Raw genomic sequence first — 19,673 nt, forward strand, 5'->3', positions numbered from 1 at the left:
TGCTTTTGTGACAAAGATTGTCAGTGCTTTCAACCAACTTGCCACGCTTTCTCTGAGGGAGGGGAGGAGGGCCCTGACAGCATCGAGGAACCTGACAGCACCGAGGCCACCATAGAGGTTGGACAGTGGGTCCTTGTCGAATATGACGGCGATTTGTTTCCTGGCACAGTCAAACAGGTGAACTTGATTTCAAAATGTTTTCATCTCTAAAAAAAGTGTAATGACATTCATATTAGACTAGGATAGAACTTTGTCCAGTTACATTATAGCAATGTGCTGTTCAGCCAAAATTTTGGGGAGACTAAAATGTTTTCTTTCTTTTAAAAAAACAAAAACAGATTGCTGATGACCAGTGTAGGGGAAAACCGCTTCTATGTCCCAAGCATCAGATTTCCTGGAGAAATGGTCTGGTATTACCGCCAGGACATACGGGACATAATCCCAGAACCACTTCCTGCCACCTCCTCTGCCAGACATTTTTGCATTTTGCCTGATTTATGGGAAAAACACAAAATCCGCACATGATTCACTTCATCACATTATTCTCAAAAATGATTCTGATAAAAGGTTGCATGATTGAAGGTCAGGACCAAATGCTTTTATATTAAACTAAAATAATTGTAAGATCATATGATTGTATGTTAAATTGAAATGTTTCTCAGGATGACATGATAGGTGTATGATTGGTAAATGTATTTGTTTTAGTTGTTTACATAGATGGCAAATGTTTTTTTAAGTTTTGTTTAACACAAGACATGGTACTGTTATGACCACTTTCAATGAGCAAATCAAGCTCTATTCATGAAATAAATATTCTTTTAAAAATTATATGTGTTACATGTGTAAAATATGAAGGTAAGGCATCAGGACTCTTGGTGAACAATGAATCTGAACTGAATCTCATTTCCGAAATATTGAACCTCATTACCGAAACAGCATTCTCATTACCGCAATATGTGCTTTTTGTACAAACTGCATAATTATGAGTTAATCATACTTTGTTGAAAAATATATATACACATTATATAAAACAATACTTATTTCAGGTATGCTTCATAAAAATGGTAAATGTAATCGTTTCAGCAAAATATTGAAATGTACGTTGCAAATCAAATTGTGTGTTTCGGTAATGAGAAATATTAAGTCAATTATGAAAAAATATAAATATAAAAAAGTATTTTTCCTAAAGTTATACATAGCTCTGAGCATTAATTTTAATAATCTACTTTAAAAATAGCCAAAAGTACACATTTTAAACCATAATTTTAATGTAATGTTGTGTTGTGGTAATGAGAATTTTTTATGGACTTCGTCTCTAAAATGTAAATTAATATATAATAAATATTTAAAAAATCTCCTGAAAATAAGGTTTTTAGTAAATTTAAACCTTAATCTGATGTGTGCAAAAGGAAAATTTGCTTCAAATGCATTTTAAAAATTCTGATGTTGGACACCTTTTAAATCTGCATTTCGTGAGAATCACCCGTATACAGTACATTCGGATCACATTTTAGGAACAGATCTATGCGGATGAGATGTGCCATGTAAACGCGGCTATTGAAGCGTGGGGGTTTGGATTCAGCAGCGGACCAGCTAGGTTGAGAGCTGCCGTTCCTTTTCTTTTTTAAAAACAAACACTGCATGACTAGTTAACTCTGGTTAAGTTGTTTACATGTTGCTTGGCAACGCGCTACGCCCTGACAACTGTTGGCGGACTATTTGTATTTACTAAATAATAAAAACACATTTAAAACCACATATTGCTTCGATAAGTGAATAAATTAAATCAATAGCCATGTATCAAGCAGAGTTATGTATAGGGAACAGTTAGCTCCAGAGAAATAAAGATAGAAAGGTGAACAAGAGCCCGACAAAGTGACCAGTTGGCTATATAGCCAGCAGGGCCTACATTAAAGATAAACAAATTAGAGTTACTGTATTTCTGTCTTTTCTCGTTTTTTCCTCCTCTTCTTTCTTTTCCTCCCCTGGGCGCCAGAGTGTTTAGGATTCTTTGACATTGTGATGTGCAAATAATCGATAGCTTTCTCTTCTCCGGTCAGAATGATGTATCAAGTGGGTAATTAAGGTTAATCGCGATTCAGGAAGAGTCTATGGGGAGGGGGGGGGGGAGGGGGGGGGTAGCACGGAAACTAGGGCGCTCTTTTATTTTACATGTTATGTTATGTTGTCTAATATTTATTTCGACATAACTACTGGTACTAAGTAATCTAAACATTGAAGTTCAAGTTAGATGAATACAGTATGCAAAAAAATAATAATATATTTTTTTTAATATAGGCTATATATATATATATATATATGTATTTTTTTTTTTTTGGCGCCCCCTGCGGATGGATGCGCCCTTAGCATTCGCCTATACTGCCTATGCCCAGGGCCGGCCCTGGTACTGTAGACAGACACTGTCTGGGACAGTAGCCTACTGGTGCCCATGGGGCCGGGGGACAGCTTACCTGAGTCAGCAGCTGGGAGATGACTGCTCTGAGGGAGGAGCCAGACACCACCACCCGCCAGGGCGGGGCCGAGGCAGGGGTGAAGTCGACAGCGGCCTTGACCTCAGAGTTGGACGTCCGGAGGGAGGGTCCAGGGTCCGGTTGGGCTCCAAGACGACCTGAAGGCCAATGGAATTACAAAGTTTAGTTTTTCCAACATACATCCTACCCTCCAACTTCACAGCCCTTGTTGAACTGGCTCTTTGAGGTAATGGTACAGCTGATAAGTTGAAGTAAATAACAAATATTTACCCTCACAGGGTCTTGGAGAGGGTGGTGAGACGACAATGCAATGCATGTTGGAAAAGCAGAAGCCAAAAAAACGCACAGAGAGAGCAGTGAAAAACACAACGTACTTGCACGGTACCAGGTAAACTGATGAAGAACAGAGCCGCGGAAACCAGTCAACATAGCATATGAATTCCATCACTGGGCATGGTGACATCATGTCAAAGGGCATGATGGCAAAAAGTGTGAGCGTCAACAAGTTATGTTACCATAGTGACAATGATGCACATTATACATTTTCAAATCAAATCAAAATCAAATCAAATCAAATTTATTGTCATTTTGTTGAACAACAACAAAACGAGAAGGCGTTTTTTCTCAGGGATCAAGATCAAGTACACACACATTTCAAACAAACGTCCCAATGATGAATAAATAAATAAATAATAAATAAAGTCCAGTGAGAAGATCTAGGACGCTGGGGCCTCATTACAGAAGCTTCCTAAGGGCCTGTGTCCACCAAAAGCGTTTTTAAAAGACGGAGCGTCGGTCTGCAATGCATTCTCTATGGCAGGACGCGCAAGCAGCGCGCCTTTTAAAAAGCCGCCCGGAGCGTTTAAACGCTCCGGGCGCCTCGCGCTTTTAGACGCGCGCCCCCGTTGAAAAAAGTTGAACTTTTGAAGAAAAGCGCTTCACGTCATCGGCGCTTTTTTTGAACGACCAATCAAAATCGAGGATGAGGCAAGGCTTAAAGTATAAACGGAACTCAAACTGAAACAAACTGAAACATGTCGGACGAAAGCTTGATAACAGCTGTGAGCGAGTGTCCGGTCCTGTACGACCTCACGTTGAAGGCGTATCACGACTTAACAAAACGCAACCAGGCCTGGCGAGACATTTCAGCTATGCTGGGCGTTACAGGTGAGAATTATTAATTAATTATTTATATTATTATCATGTTTATTAATGATATTATCGCATTTAACGATTAGCCGTTAGGTACAAACTGCCATCCGTACTTGGCAGTTAGTATTGACGTTTACATGGCAGTTAGTATTAACGTTAACTTGGCAGTTAGTATTAACGTTACTGATAGGTAGGCTTGATATTAACCTTGTAGGTTGTGTGAATTGCTAATTGTAGAGACATAATCTTGTATCAACAGCTGAAGTGTCCCGGAAGAAATGGAAGTACTTGCGGGATAAATATTTGAGGGAGAGGAAGGCAGAGAGGGACAGGAAGAAAAGTGGGGCCGGTGCCACCTCTTTCAAGAGGTGGAAGTACATGGCGATCATGGGCTTTCTGGAGCGCCATGTGAAGGAGAGGGTATCGTCAAGCAATATGGAGCAGGGAGATTATAGCCAGGAAATAGCACCGGAGATCTTGGCCCTGCTAGCGCCCAGTATGTCTCCCCAACGAGAGGTAGGCCTATAACAAAAGCTAGTAGCCTAAAACATATGCTAAAAACATACCCTAACATACTAGTGTTCTTAAGGTTTTTGTTGGGTGAAGCCAGATGCAGAGATATTTATAAGAATTCACCATTTTAATTTGCACATTTTAAACAAACAAATGTATGCTTTCTTTCACAGGTGGTGGCTCAAAGTGAAGAGGAGATATCTCCTCCCTCTCCCAGCCTATCAGAGTCCGCTGTGGACACCTCTCCTCCATCTCCTCCCACTACCTCGCGTCCTGTACCTCCACCACCACGCAGGAGACAGCTGGAGCAGCCGCTGTCTGTGTTCCAGCAATCTATCCTGTCCTCCCTCCAAAAAGAAAAGGAGAATACACTGGCTCTGGACGAGGATGAGCATTTTATGCTCAGCCTCGTCCCATCATTGAGGAGGCTGTCGAACCAAAAAAGGGCCCAGGCGCGCATGAGGATGCAGCAGGTCCTTTACGATGTGGAGTTTGGAGAGTAATTCATTTGTAATCCTTTTCTATTTAGATTTAGTTTTAAGATTTAAGATTTTTTTAAATGTGTAAATAAAATTTGTAATCAGTTTCTATTTAGATTTAGTTTAAGCTTTAAGATTTTTTTAAATGTGTAAGTAAAATTTGTAATCAGTTTCTATTTAGATTTAGTTTAAGCTTTAAGATTTTTTTAAATGTGTAAATAACATTTGTAATCAGTTTCTATTTAGATTTAGTACAAGCTATAAGAAATGTTTCAAATGTGTAAATAACATTTGTAATCAGTTTCTATTTAGATTTAGTACAAGCTATAAGAAATGTTTCAAATGTGTACATAATATCTTGGAATCATTTTCTATTTAGATTTAGTACAAGCTATAAGAAATGTTTCAAATGTGTACATAATATCTTGGAATCATTTTCTATTTAGATTTAGTACAAGCTATAAGAAATGTTTCAAATGTGTACATAATATCTTGGAATCATTTTCTATTTAGATTTAGTACAAGCTATAAGAAATGTTTCAAATGTGTACATAATATCTTGGAATCATTTTCTATTTAGATTTAGTACAAGCTATAAGAAATGTTTCAAATGTGTACATAATATCTTGGAATCATTTTCTATTTAGATTTAGTACAAGCTATAAGAAATGTTTCAAATGTGTACATAATATCTTGGAATCATTTTCTATTTAGATTTAGTACAAGCTATAAGAAATGTTTCAAATGTGTACATAATATCTTGGAATCATTTTCTAATGAATCAGTTAATTAAACATTTTAATGCTAAGACAATGTTGTTTTGTTTTCATTACATTAGGTAGTAGATACATAATGAATGCTCTGATGATGATGAAGGTGTTAAAGGTGTGTTTTTGTCTTCAGAAGTAATCCAGCATACAACATGAATGTTAGATTGATTTAAGAAATTTTATTATTAGTTTTGGTTTTTTGCCTTTTTTGATTTAAATATATACAAAAATTATAAACTAAATTCCATCCTGCCAAGTCACTCGACCAGGCAGAGATGAAAAATAGCAAATGCAAAGCCGTTGGGCGGGACTGATGCTCTCCCTATAATTGGTCTTCATCTTGGCGATGGTCGGCCCAATAAACGTTAACACTCCTTCAAACTGCTGCCGGTTGAGTCTAAAATAGACCTTGAAGCGATCCTCGTCCAGGCGGAGCTCTTGGCACAGCCGGTGATATTCCCCGTACTGCCCCCTGCCACGATTAATACTGTGGACCCACACTCTCCTCCGGGCAACCACGACAGGCGCAGGGGGATCGTCCGCAACCTCCGCTGCCACGGCAAGAAGCGCTATCACTCTCGGATTCATTTCGCAAATTGTAGGAGTAACCAGGACGTTCAGGTGTCAGATGCCATATGATGGAGCCAACAGATAGAAGCTGTGTATCTATGGATACAAGCGATGACGCGTATTTAATGACGTAAACGAAAAACGCTTCGTGCGTCTTTGAGCGGCGCGCACAAACGCGTTGAAAGCAGTTCACGGAGCGCTCCGTCTTTTAAAAACGCTTTTGGTGGACACAGGCCCTAAGGGCCCGTGTCCACCAAAAGCGTTTTTAAAAGACGGAGCGTCGGTCTGCAATGCATTCTCTATGGCAGGACGCGCAAGCAGCGCGCCTTTTAAAAAGCCGCCCGGAGCGTTTAAACGCTCCGGGCGCCTCGCGCTTTTAGACGCGCTCCCCCGCTGAAAAAAGTTGAACTTTTGAAGAAAAGCGCTTCACGTCATCTGCGCTTTTTTTGAACGACCAATCAAAATCGAGGATGAGGCAAGGCTAAAAGTATAAACGGAACTCAAACTGAAACAAACTGAAACATGTCGGACGAAAGCTTGATAACAGCTGTGAGTGAGTGTCCGGTCCTGTACGACCTCACGTTGAAGGCGTATCACGACCTAACAAAACGCAACCAGGCCTGGCGAGACATTTCAGCTATGCTGGGCGTTACAGGTGAGAATTATTAATTAATTATTTATATTATTATCATGTTTATTAATGATATTATCGCATTTAACGATTAGCCGTTAGGTACAAACTGCCATCCGTACTTGGCAGTTAGTATTAACGTTTGCATGGCAGTTAGTATTAACGTTAACTTGGCAGTTAGTATTAACGTTACTGATAGGTAGGCTTTGATATTAACCTTGTAGGTTGTGTGAATTGCTAATTGTAGAGACATAATCTTGTATCAACAGCTGAAGTGTCCCGCAAGAAATGGAAGTACTTGCGGGATAAATATTTGAGGGAGAGGAAGGCAGAGAGGGACAGGAAGAAAAGTGGGGCCGGTGCCACCTCTTTCAAGAGGTGGAAGTACATGGCGATCATGGGCTTTCTGGAGCGCCATGTGAAGGAGAGGGTATCGTCTAGCAATATGGAGCAGGGAGATTATAGCCAGGAAATAGCACCGGAGATCTTGGCCCTGCTAGCGCCCAGTATGTCTCCCCAACGAGAGGTAGGCCTATAACAAAAGCTAGTAGCCTAAAACATATGCTAAAAACATACCCTAACATACTAGTGTTCTTAAGGTTTTTGTTGGGTGAAGCCAGATGCAGAGATATTTATAAGAATTCACCATTTTAATTTGCACATTTTAAACAAACAAATGTATGCTTTCTTTCACAGGTGGTGGCTCAAAGTGAAGAGGAGATATCTCCTCCCTCTCCCAGCCTATCAGAGTCCGCTGTGGACACCTCTCCTCCATCTCCTCCCACTACCTCTACGGTGACTCTGGTCACACCGCGGCGTCCTGTACCTCCACCACCACGCAGGAGACAGCTGGAGCAGCCGCTGTCTGTGTTCCAGCAATCTATCCTGTCCTCCCTCCAAAATGAAAAGGAGAATACACTGGCTCTGGACGAGGATGAGCATTTTATGCTCAGCCTCGTCCCATCATTGAGGAGGCTGTCAAACCAGAAAAGGGCCCAGGCGCGCATGAGGATGCAGCAGGTCCTTTACGATGTGGAGTTTGGAGAGTAATTCATTTGTAATCATTTTCTATTTAGATTTAGTTTTAAGATTTAAGATTTTTTTAAATGTGTAAATACAATTTGTAATCAGTTTCTATTTAGATTTAGTTTTAAGATTTTTTTAAATGTGTAAATAAAATTTGTAATCAGTTTCTATTTAGATTTAGTTTAAGCTTTAAGATTTTTTTAAATGTGTAAATAACATTTGTAATCAGTTTCTATTTAGATTTAGTACAAGCTATAAGAAATGTTTCAAATGTGTACATAATATCTTGGAATCATTTTCTATTTAGATTTAGTACAAGCTATAAGAAATGTTTCAAATGTGTACATAATATCTTGGAATCATTTTCTATTTAGATTTAGTACAAGCTATAAGAAATGTTTCAAATGTGTACATAATATCTTGGAATCATTTTCTATTTAGATTTAGTACAAGCTATAAGAAATGTTTCAAATGTGTACATAATATCTTGGAATCATTTTCTATTTAGATTTAGTACAAGCTATAAGAAATGTTTCAAATGTGTACATAATATCTTGGAATCATTTTCTAATGAATCAGTTAATTAAACATTTTAATGCTAAGACAATGTTGTTTTGTTTTCATTACATTAGGTAGTAGATACATAATGAATGCTCTGATGATGATGAAGGTGTTAAAGGTGTGTTTTTGTCTTCAGAAGTAATCCAGCATACAACATGAATGTTAGATTGATTTAAGAAATTTTATTATTAGTTTTGGTTTTTCGCCTTTTTTGATTTAAATATATACAAAAATTATAAACTAAATTCCATCCTGCCAAGTCACTCGACCAGGCAGAGATGAAAAATAGCGGTTGAAGGTCTCCCTCACTGCGACCGCTTCCCTGGAGGCGTTGTTGCTGCCGACCCTGGGGATGCTCTGCACTGCACCCTGTGATGGCACAGTTGGAGTGCGGGGGCCATCCTCTCCCTCACCATCCCATCGCATATAGTTGTGGAGGATACAGGTGGCTTTCACGGCGCTCTCTGCAACCTCTGGAGACACGCCGAGAACCCTCCTGTAGAGCCTCCACTGGTTGGCGAGGATGCCAAAGGCGCACTCCACAATCCTCTGGGCATGGGACAGCCGAAAATTGAAGCTCCTCCGCTCTCCCCCCAGGTTTTGGCCAGGGTAGGGCCGCAGGAGGTTCCTCCGCAGAGGAAAAGCTTCATCCCCAATGAAAACATGCGGCTGGGGTCCCAGATGGTCTGCTCCAGGTAGGGGTCGATCAGGTGGAAGGTCCAGGTTCCCCAGCCGCAGAGCAGTGCCAAAGGCCGAAGAAGAGAGCGTGCCTCCATCACTGCTCCTGCCGTAGGCCCCCACATCCACGACCCTAAAGCGATAGCGGGCATCCACCACCGCCAGAAGGACGATGGAGAAGGCCCCCTTATAATTGAAGTACTGGCTGCCAGTAGACGGTGGGGCCTGGATAACCACATGTTTGCCGTCTATGGCGCCGAGGCAGTTGGGGAAGTCCGCCAGCTTCTCGTAGTCCCCCGCTATCTTCATCCAGTCCTCTGCCCCTGGCACAGGCATGTATGTGGAGACCATACACTGCCATATGGCCTCACACACACTCCTCACAATCCTCGCCACAGTGCAGAACCCCACCCTGTAGCTGAAGGCTATGGACCTGTACGAGTCTCCAGTTGACAGGTACCTGCAACATAAACAAAGATAGCCTACATTATCTTCAGTTAATTAGAAAACAAAAAAGAACTGCACAGCTGCTAATAAAGGTTTGCCTTCTAATTAATTAAATATGAAAATAGCCTACATTTAATTTATTGGTATTTAACGTTAGGTCTGTAGACCTAACGTTAAATAGCAACTGTTGTGTTTATTTACAAAGACACATTTCAGTTTATACTACTCACCTCAGACAAATGCAAAGCCGTTGGGCGGGACTGATGCTCTCCCTATAATTGGTGTTCATCTTGGCGATGGTCGGCCCAATAAATGTTAAAACTCCTTCAAACTGCTGCCGGTTGAGTCTGAAATAGACCTTGAAGCGATCCTCGTCCAGGCGGAGCTCTTGGCACAGCCGGTGGTATTCCCCGTACTGCCCCCTGCCACGATTAATACTGTGGACCCACACTCTCCTCCGGGCAACCACGACAGGCGCAGGGGGATCGTCCGCAACCTCCGCTGCCACGGCAAGAAGCGCTATTACTCTTGGATTCATTTCGCAAATTGTAGGAGTAACCAGGACGTTCAGGTGTCAGATGCCATATGATGGAGCCAAGATAGAAGCTGTGTATCTATGGATACAAGCGATGACGCGTATTTAATGACGTAAACGAAAAACGCTTCGTGCGTCTTTGAGCGGCGCGCACAAACGCGTTGAAAGCAGTTCACGGAGCGCTCCGTCTTTTAAAAACGCTTTTGGTGGACACGGGCCCTAACGCTACGGCTACACCAGACGCGGAAATTCTGCCGTGCGGAAATAGAACGTTCACCAAGCGGAATTTTTTAATTAACCGGCTACACTGGACGCGTTAAAAATGGCTCCTTTATCTTTTTTGATCTCTGTGTTTATATATTTTATAAACCACAGTTCATCGGCACCAGTTCATCTGGATCAGAGTAACATGGGTAAGTATTAAGTCTACAGCAACCCGTAAATCAAACTACATTCGTATAACGTTAAATTTGAGCTAGACATAGTTACCAAGCAACCATCAACGGACATAAACCATAAACCATTGATACAAAGTTACGTTGGTAAGTCGTGACCAACTAACTAATTTGATACAAACGAACTAGTTGCAAATGAAATAGCTAGGGTAACCAGCTTCCACGTCAAAGATCAATATAATATTAGTCTGACTAAGTAGGTTTGATATATAGCAAGTTATGTAAAACTTCGGTATTGCAGACAGGCTAGTTGCAGACATATTAGCATAGATGAAAAGCTGTGAATAATCTAACCTCTACAGAGTTGTTTTAAACGTATGTTTGTGTGATACTAACTAACTGATTAATTCGTTAATGACAGACAGGCTAGTTGCAGATAGTCTAGCATAGATGACAATTGACAGATGTGCAATCTAACCACAAGAGAGTTGTTTTACAGTGAATAGGAGGAAGGCACTTGCCTTACTTGTTATCCTCCAAAGGATTAAAAAGAGGAAACGGACCTGCGTGACTGCAATCAACCAGCGCAGGCGACAGCAAGGGGTATTTTACAACCTGGCGGAGGAGTTGCGTTTTAACGCTGCAACCCATCGATCGTATTTTCGTATGACACCAACGCAGATGGACCACATCCTGTCAGTGATTGGTGCAGATCTCCAGCGACAGGACACCAATTACATCTTATTGATTTATTACCATACTCTATGTTAAAAGGCCCACGCAAACCTCGCGGAAAATAATAAAAATAGAAACCAGTCTATGTCTTAATTTTCCGCGCGGAAATGTCGGCGCGGTACATTCAGTTTCAGCGTCTGGTGTAGCCACTCTCATTGCTTTCAACGGTTTCGAATTCTGCTGCGTTCACAAGGCGTCCGCAAAGCAAAATGTCCGCGTCTGGTGTAGCCACGGCCTAACTCTGAAATCCTATCCTATCTTGAGATAGGAAGGCATTTAGGGGTTTTGATATTACAGAAGGAGGTTTCCTAACTTAACTTAGGAAGAAATCCTATCTTATTTTAAGATAGGAATTTAACCATTACAGAACTATCCTAAGTTAGGAATTTCTTAAGTTAGGCTCCCTAAGTTAGGTGGCCATACACCCTGTCCTAAGTTCAAAATAACTGTAAATAACTGAAATAACTGAAAAATGGCAGCAGCACTGCTAGTGGGTCTGCTGTGTGACAATGAAGACGAGGACGAACATGAAAACAGAAACGTGATGACTGAAAGGCTACTGAGACCGCATAATGACGCGTTACATTTTCCGGACCATATTTTAATATCACTTTATCGCCTGCCAAGACAGTTAATTTTGAATTTGGTGGAAGAATTACGTCCTGCTCTGGAGAGGCCTACAATGAGACATGGAGCCTTGCCAGTGGTTGTGCAGATAACAAATGCTCTACGTTTTTTTGCCAAGGGGGACTTCCAGACTGAGGTTGCAAGCCTGTCTTCGGTTTCACAGCCATGTATTTCACGCAATCTCAGGGACCAATGCCATCTGCAATCTTGCAAAGAAATACATTCAGTTTCCTCGTGGAGAAGAGCTGCAGCAGATTAAGGAGGCTTTTTTAAGTCAGAGTGGCAATAAGCCGGCTTATGTGTGCCGTAAGGGATACCATGCCATCAATGTTCAGGCCATAGGGGACCAAAATATGGTTATACGGCATTTGTTGGCAAAGTGGCCTGGATCCACCCATGACTCTTTCATATTCAACACCAGGTGGGTCCCATAGACACTAACATAAAGAATTGTTTTACCTGCTTTATTATTAGGCTTCACTCAAATACTCTTTAATATATTCAATATGTGCATTTACAGTGATATCAATGCATACCTGAGTGAGGGCAGGGGAAGTGGATGGCTTTTGGGGGACTCGGGATATCCCTTGAAACCCTACCTAATGACACCAGTCATGAACGAGTTTACAGAGGCAGAGAGGAGGTACAATGTGGCACACAAAAGGTGCCGTAGCCGTCAGGAGAGGCTATATGGTATATGGAAAGGAAGGTTAAACTATACTGCTTTGGTGCATTCAATAACGTAGATAAGGAGTGTGTCGTAACCCCTAAGAAGATAGTGTAACACTATATACTTCAAAAGCAATGTAGCAAATGTATTTATTTAAAATGTGATAATATTAATATGGACTATAACATCACACCAAAAAAGGAAAGCATTGTAAGCAAACAAACTGATTAACTTTTGATGTTGTAGATGGAGATGCCATGATATGAGTGGGGGATATCTTCAATATTCCCCTGAGAGAGCAGTGATGTTCGTGAAGGCCACTGCTGTGTTGCACAACATATGCAGGATTGCTAATCTCCCGGACCCTAAGGACGTCCCGGCCATGGTTGAAGATGAAGAGGAAGGCCATGATGGCATACATCATTGCCTAGTAACGGGGACGCTAATGGTCTAACGCCGCTCTGTATGGCTTGTTTTTATTCAGTATTTCCGATATTTCTCACTATTGCATTGAACATTTTGTCGTTTTTTTTTGGTCTTTAGTAGTTTAGCTAAGTTTACTAGTTATATATAGTCACTTTTCGCTATTGTCAGTGCTCCAGTTTTCTTTATTTTTACGTGTTTTTACGTTAGGTCGTACAGTTGGTGGACGCTGTTGCCTTTTGAACGCTGTTGCTGCTGCTGCTCACCGGAACGTCATTCTGAACATTATTTTTTCGCGATTTTCTTTTTCTTTCTAGTCTTTTAACTTTTTATCAGTTTTCTTTTGCTTACTTTCAACACCTTCTGTCTGAAACCCTTCTGGACCTCGGATCGGACTACAAAGTTAAGTTAAGTAACTGCGTCAGTTTTCTTGATTTATTTATTTATTTCTGAACGTTAAACGTCTGCGTGTTTTGTTTTGTGTTTTGTGCATGGAGTCGTGCAGCTGTTGGTGGATGACACCTGCCGGCCGGCTAGACTGCTGTTAACCCCCGGCGCCGTCCAACTGGCTTCCCCGTCTCCAGCGTAGCTACAACCGGCTTGCTCCACTCCTCTGCCTCCGCTGTGCTGGCTCTGTGGCTTCACCATAATCGCCTGGATCTACCGCTGGCTTCTTCCGACTTCACAACCTGTGGATTTTAACCTGTTCCTCTGGATTGCGCTATGTTTGACTCTCACGTGAGCGCATTTCTGCCGCTCCGTTACTCGGTAACGGAGATGTTACGTCTACGGATCTTCTCAAGGACCCAACCACCTCAGCTTGCATCCCACCAGGACATTCTCAAACGACCAAAATACATCCACCGAGGCTCTGGACGGAATTTTCAGTACACTCACACCAGCAACAAAAACATACGCTCCTTCTGGTCCACTGGGCCCCGCCCCCCTCCTCGCACAGCCCGTACGGTCAGTCCCGTCAATCACAGTGTACTGTCCCCTCTGCTCAAAGCAACCTGCTACACTCCACTCACCTGTCTGAAACTCTGTCTGCTGAACACCAGATCCCTCAGTAATAAGGCCCTTTTGATAAATGACTTTATTGTTGACCAGAGCCTAGACATTCTCTGCCTCACTGAGACCTGGCAACAACCAAATGACTTCTCCCATCTAAATGAAGCTGTCCCACCAGGTTTTTCTTTTATTAGTAAACCCCGGGTTAATGGGAGGGGGGGTGGCCTCGCTCTCCTCCATCGTGATAACATCAAAGTCACCACTGTCACAGTCCCCCTTCACTCCTCCTTTGAATGTCTAACTGTAAAACTCTCAGGCCCCAAACCCACTATCATTGTCACCATTTACAGACCACCAAAACCCTCCGCCGTTTTCCTCAATGAATTCTCATCACTACTTACATCTGTATGTGCAATGTCCCCCACTGTTATCCTCCTTGGTGATTTCAACATCCACATTGACAACCCATCCTGTACTTTTGCTAATGACTTCACATCACTTCTGGACTGTCTTGGCGTTACGCAACATGTCAACCTCCCAACCCATAACAAAGGTCACATTCTGGATTTAATCTGCTGCACTGACATCACTCCCACTAACCTTGTTGTCATTGATTTCCCCATCTCCGACCACAAAGCTGTACTTTTTGACATTCATACCCAACTACACAAAACCAAGGAACAACGGACCATCTCCTTCAGAAACATCAAACTTATCAACACCACAGACCTCTCCACCATGATCAGCTCCTACCCCAACCCTCCCCCAGCTTCCTCCCTGACTGACCTGGTGACTCACTACAATAACTGCCTCTCCTCCTCCCTCACCACCCTGAAAACCCGCTCAGTCTCATTCACCCACACTGCTCCCTGGTTCACTCCTCATCTGCGCCAGCTCAAAGCCACTGGTCGTCGACTGGAGCGACTCTACCTCATCAACACTGGTACAGGCAACAGCAGAGTCCTCTTCTCAACAGTCAACCCCTTACTTCAGCCTCCTAAATCTCTCCCTCCAGATATTTCCACCACCCAATGCACTGCGTTCCTTACACTTCTTCAGCTCTAAAATCAACACCATTCACCAACAACTGGCCTCATCTCGCACCCCCTCTGATGACCCACCCTGGATGATCACCTCTGGCCAACCTCTCATCAGCCTCTCCGACTTCACCCTAGTAACAGAACAGACCGTTTCAGAACTCATCCGCAAAGCCAAAACCACCACCTGTCAGCTCGATCCTCTTCCCACCTCCCTTGTCAAAGCATGTCTTCCGTCCATCTCCCCCATGATCACCAACATAATTAACTCCTCCCTCACTACTGGTACTGTACCCCCCACTCTCAAGCTGGCTGCCATCACTCCCATCCTGAAAAAACCTGGTGCTGACCCAACTGACCTTAACCATTACCGGCCCATCTCCAATCTCCCTTTCATCTCCAAAACACTTGAAAGGGTGGTTGCCGCACAACTACAGTCCCACCTCGACATTAACAATCTCCATGAACCGTTCCAATCTGGCTTCCGTCCAAAACACAGCACTGAAACAGCCCTAGTCAAAATCACCAACGACCTCCTCCTTGCAGCCGACTCTGGATTACTCACCATTCTCATCCTCCTCGATCTCAGCGCAGCATTCGACACCATCTCCCACCCTCTGCTCTTTGACCGCCTAGCTGGTATTGGGATCACTGGTGCTGCACTCTCCTGGTTTACATCCTACCTCACCGGCCGTCAACAATTTGTTCAACTAAGCAACCACAAGTCTGGGTGTTCAGGTGTCTCACTGGGTGTCCCCCAGGGGTCAGTCTTGGGTCCACTCCTCTTCACCACTTACCTCCTCCCGCTGGGCACACTCCTCCGTCACCATGGGGTCCATTTTCACTGCTACGCTGACGACACACAGGTCTACATCTCCACCAAACCCACCGCTGCCATCCCCCCCACCTCCCTCATCACGTGCCTGGAAGAGATCCGGAGCTGGTTGAGCAGGAACTTCCTGAAACTCAATGGAAACAAGACCGAGGCCCTGCTCATCGGATCCAAATCCACCCTCACTAAATCACAACACACCCCAGCTCCACTCATAATTATCGATGGATTCCCAGTACCCTTCTCCTCCAAAGTCAAGAGCCTCGGCGTCATCCTGGACAACACCCTCTCATTCGCACCCCATATTCACAACATCACCCGGACTGCATTCTTCCACCTCCGCAACATCGCCAGACTCCGCCCATCACTGACCCAATCCAGCACTGAAATCCTAGTTCACTCATTTGTCACATCACGCATAGACTACTGCAACGCCCTCCTCACCGGACTCCCCACCAAACTCATCAACAGACTGCAGATCATTCAGAACTCAGCCGCCCGGATCATCACCCGCACCAAATCATCTGACCACATCACCCCTGTCCTCATTCAACTTCACTGGCTCCCAGTACACTACCGTATCCAATACAAAACCCTACTCCTCACCTACAAAGCTCTCCACAACCTAGCCCCCAGTTATCTCTGCGACCTCCTCCAAGAATACACTCCCTCCCGCTCCCTCCGCTCAACCTCTGCTGGACTACTATGTATCCCCACATCACGACTCACTACAATGGGTGCCCGGTCATTCAGCTGTTCAGCACCCAGGCTCTGGATCTCCCTCCCCCCACACATAAAACAGTCAGACACCATTACAACCTTCAAGTCACAACTCAAAACTCACCTGTTCAAACTCGCTCACAACGTCTAACTGATCACTGTTTTTATTTATTTTTTTGTCTTGTTTTTGTTTTATTTATTTCTTATTGCTTATGTTAATTAATTAATTTATTTATTTTTTTTTCCACAATGTCTTGTTTTTTTTAAAAAATTTATGATGACTATATGTTCTGTAAGGTGACCTTGGGTGTCTTGAAAGGCGCCTCTAAATGAAATGTATTATTATTATGATGGTGCACAGACTGGTAGAACTGCCAGAAACAACCTAATTGCACATTATTTTAGATAAGATAATTAAAAAGAAAACATACCAATTTGATGTAAAATATTTAATTCAACAATATAAAAAATAAATTAACAGTTTAACTCAATCAAACTTAAATAAGTGTACAAATTATTTCATTTCATTGTTCAAATAAGTTCACAATATTGTTCCCGTGGTCAATAAAATACTCCTTCATGAATTCAAAATTTTCTTTATCCAATTTCAGTCTCTCCTTCTCAACATTTAGTTTCTCTCGCATCACCAACAGCTTCTCCTTCTCCAACTCCAGAAGCTCCTCTTGTAGGCTAATGTGTTTCTTATTTTTAGCTGTAGAGAAGAATTTAAACTGTGAATCAAGACAATTTTCCTTGAACAGTAGCCTTCCTATTATAAACCTCAACTGTTCATAAATGGAGTAGCTACAGTTGAGACAGCGTCGTTGTAAAAATGCACCTCATATTTATTAAAATATTTAAACAGTGAGCATCAACTTGCCAGGTGATGGGATAATTATTGCTGTTGGCAGAGTCCTGCTGTCACAATCCATCAACGTCAGTATGACCTCAGTTGATTCAGACACCTCGGCACTGACGTTCTCAAGGATCTCCTCAGGCAGGCCCACCTCTGTGCCGGTTGAAATGCCTATACACAAATGATTTCATGTTAGGGGGGTTGTCAGCGTTGGCTTTTCTTTTGCTGTTTACTGGTCCATATTCTGTATTTTGTGGTCCAACAACTATCTTTGTCTATATAGCTTCTAGTTTAAAGTGAGACGTCAGAAATCAAAACGAGGCCATGGTCCCGATGAGGCAGAAACACCGGGGACATTCCAGTTTGGATATTAATGTGATTGAAATATCCAATCGGACAGGCAATTAAAATCTGGGACGTCTGGTCGCCCTATTCTAGTTAGGGTTACTATGGAGCCACTCCTCAAAATCACTTATCGATAGCGCGTCTATTTGTTACATTTTAGATTAACCGTTAGTTGCTACACCGTAGCACTAGCAGTACACCGCCCCCAAAATGTGGACACTGACACTAGTTTATACAAATTCTGTGAATCTGTGGTCCACTCGTTAGGTTTATTTATTGCCAAAATCTAACCTTAGCGCTAGCGTTCTTGCCTTGTATTGGTGAAGTCAAACTTAAACATAATCCGCGGTTGCTAAACTAGATAGATAGAAGCGTTGAGCTGAACTTACCTTGGGTGTAAACTTGACCCATGGTGGCCAGGATCTTCTCCTCTAGCATGGTTATAGGCTTCACTTCTGGCATACCAGCCCCCGTCTTTGCCTGGTCTCTCTTCTGTAGCGTCCCTCTGGTCTTGGCGTCACTCGCTTTGGTCGACCACTTTTTCTTTATACTGTCCACCATCCTCAGTACCCCACAAACCGCTGAGACCGCGTCCGACACCTCTTGCCATCTGTTTGCTTTGATCCGCGACGTTAAATTTGGGGAAAATATGCAGAATAAAATACTTTTCCTTTCGTCCACCGCCTGAACTAATGCCTCCAGCAATCCCCGCCATGACCATACTACTGCTACAAGCTTGCCGTTATTATTAACCGTTATTATTGCCTTTATTATTAAGCCTTATATCAATCTCGTGCGCATTATGTGCAGAACCAGACATCACCTGACGATTGCCGATCGAAAAATCGGATTGAAAGAACAGTTAGGATCACCTAAGTTAAGATAAGATAGGAGGCTAAAGATAAGATAGGAAACGGCCAACAGGTTAGGGACTGCTTCTGTAATAGGAAGTTAGGATTTTTCCTATCTTTGAGTCCCTAACTTAAGTTAGGATGAGAAGTTAGGATTTTTCTGTAATGAGGCCACTGGTGCATTGAGCATCCTGACAGCTTGAGGCATGAAGCTGTTCCGCAGCCTGGTGGTGGAGCATCTTAAGCTGCGATAGCGCTTCTTGGTGGGTAGGAGCTGAAAGAAGCTGTTCAGAGGGTGAGAGGGGTTTCTCACTATTTTCTGGGCCCTATTCCTGCAGCGGCTTAGGAATATGTCCTGTACAGAGGGAAGTGAGGCTCCAATGACCTTTTCCGCTGATCTCACCACTCTTTGCAGGGCCTTTTTGTCCGCCGCACTGCAGCTGGAGAACCAGGTAGGGATGGCGTACGTCAGCACACTCTCCACTGCCCCCCTGTAGAATGTGGTGAGGATACTGGGAGGTAGTGGGGCCTGATGGAGTTTCCTCAGGAAGTACAATCTCTGTTGGGCTCGCTTCACTAGCCCAGTGGTGTTTTTGGACCAGGAAAGGTTATCAGAAATCTGTACTCCCAGGAACTTGATGTTCTCCACCTTTTCCACTTCACGATTACTGATGCAGAGGGGTGTGTGCTTAGGTTGTGATCTACGGAAGTCCACGATCATTTCCTTGGTCTTTTCCGCATTGAGCACCAGGTTGTTGTCTCTGCACCAGCTCTCAAACAGATTGACCTCCTCTCTGTAACAGGATTCCTCATTCCCATGAATGAGACCCACGACTGTAGTGTCATCTGCAAACTTTACAATCATGTTGATCTTGTGCCTTGGCACACAGTCATAGGTCAGCAGCGTGTACAGTAGAGGACTGAGCACACATCCCTGGGGGGATCCTGTACTCAGTGTGATGGATTTGGAGATGTTTTTCCCAACACAAACTGACTGTGGTCGCTCCAACAGGAAATCCAGTATCCAGTGACAGAGGGTGGGTTTTAGGCCCAGGAGGAGAAGTTTATCCATCAGTCTCTGCAAGATGGTGTTAAATGCAGAGCTGAAGTCAACATACAGGATTCTAGCATAGGTGTCTCTCTGTTCTAGATGGGTGAGTACTGTATGCAGGGTGGTTGATATTGCATCCTCTGTGGAACGGTTTGAGCGGTAGGCATACTGATGTGGATCCAGTGATGCAGGTAGGCTGGATGTGATGTGTGGTTTGATTAACCGTTCAAAACACTTCATCACTATTGGGGTCAATGCAACAGGAC

General features: G+C 43.1%; 1 protein-coding gene across 1 annotated transcript; it reads right to left on the minus strand.

The window, feature by feature from the left end:
* Positions 1 to 8,067: 8,067 nt before the first annotated feature.
* LOC132465530 (uncharacterized) lies at positions 8,068 to 10,082 on the minus strand. The gene is made up of 2 exons (XM_060062206.1): positions 9,550 to 10,082; positions 8,068 to 9,332 (listed from the first exon to the last, which is right to left on the minus strand). The coding sequence occupies exons 1-2, from the start codon at positions 9,855 to 9,857 to the stop codon at positions 8,435 to 8,437; spliced, it is 1,206 nt and encodes a 401-aa protein (XP_059918189.1). The 5' UTR covers positions 9,858 to 10,082; the 3' UTR covers positions 8,068 to 8,434.
* Between the last annotated feature and the right edge of the window lie 9,591 nt (positions 10,083 to 19,673).

Source organism: Gadus macrocephalus, chromosome 10 (genome assembly GCF_031168955.1).
Source record: "Gadus macrocephalus chromosome 10, ASM3116895v1".
Classification (NCBI taxonomy): Eukaryota; Metazoa; Chordata; class Actinopteri; order Gadiformes; family Gadidae; genus Gadus; species Gadus macrocephalus.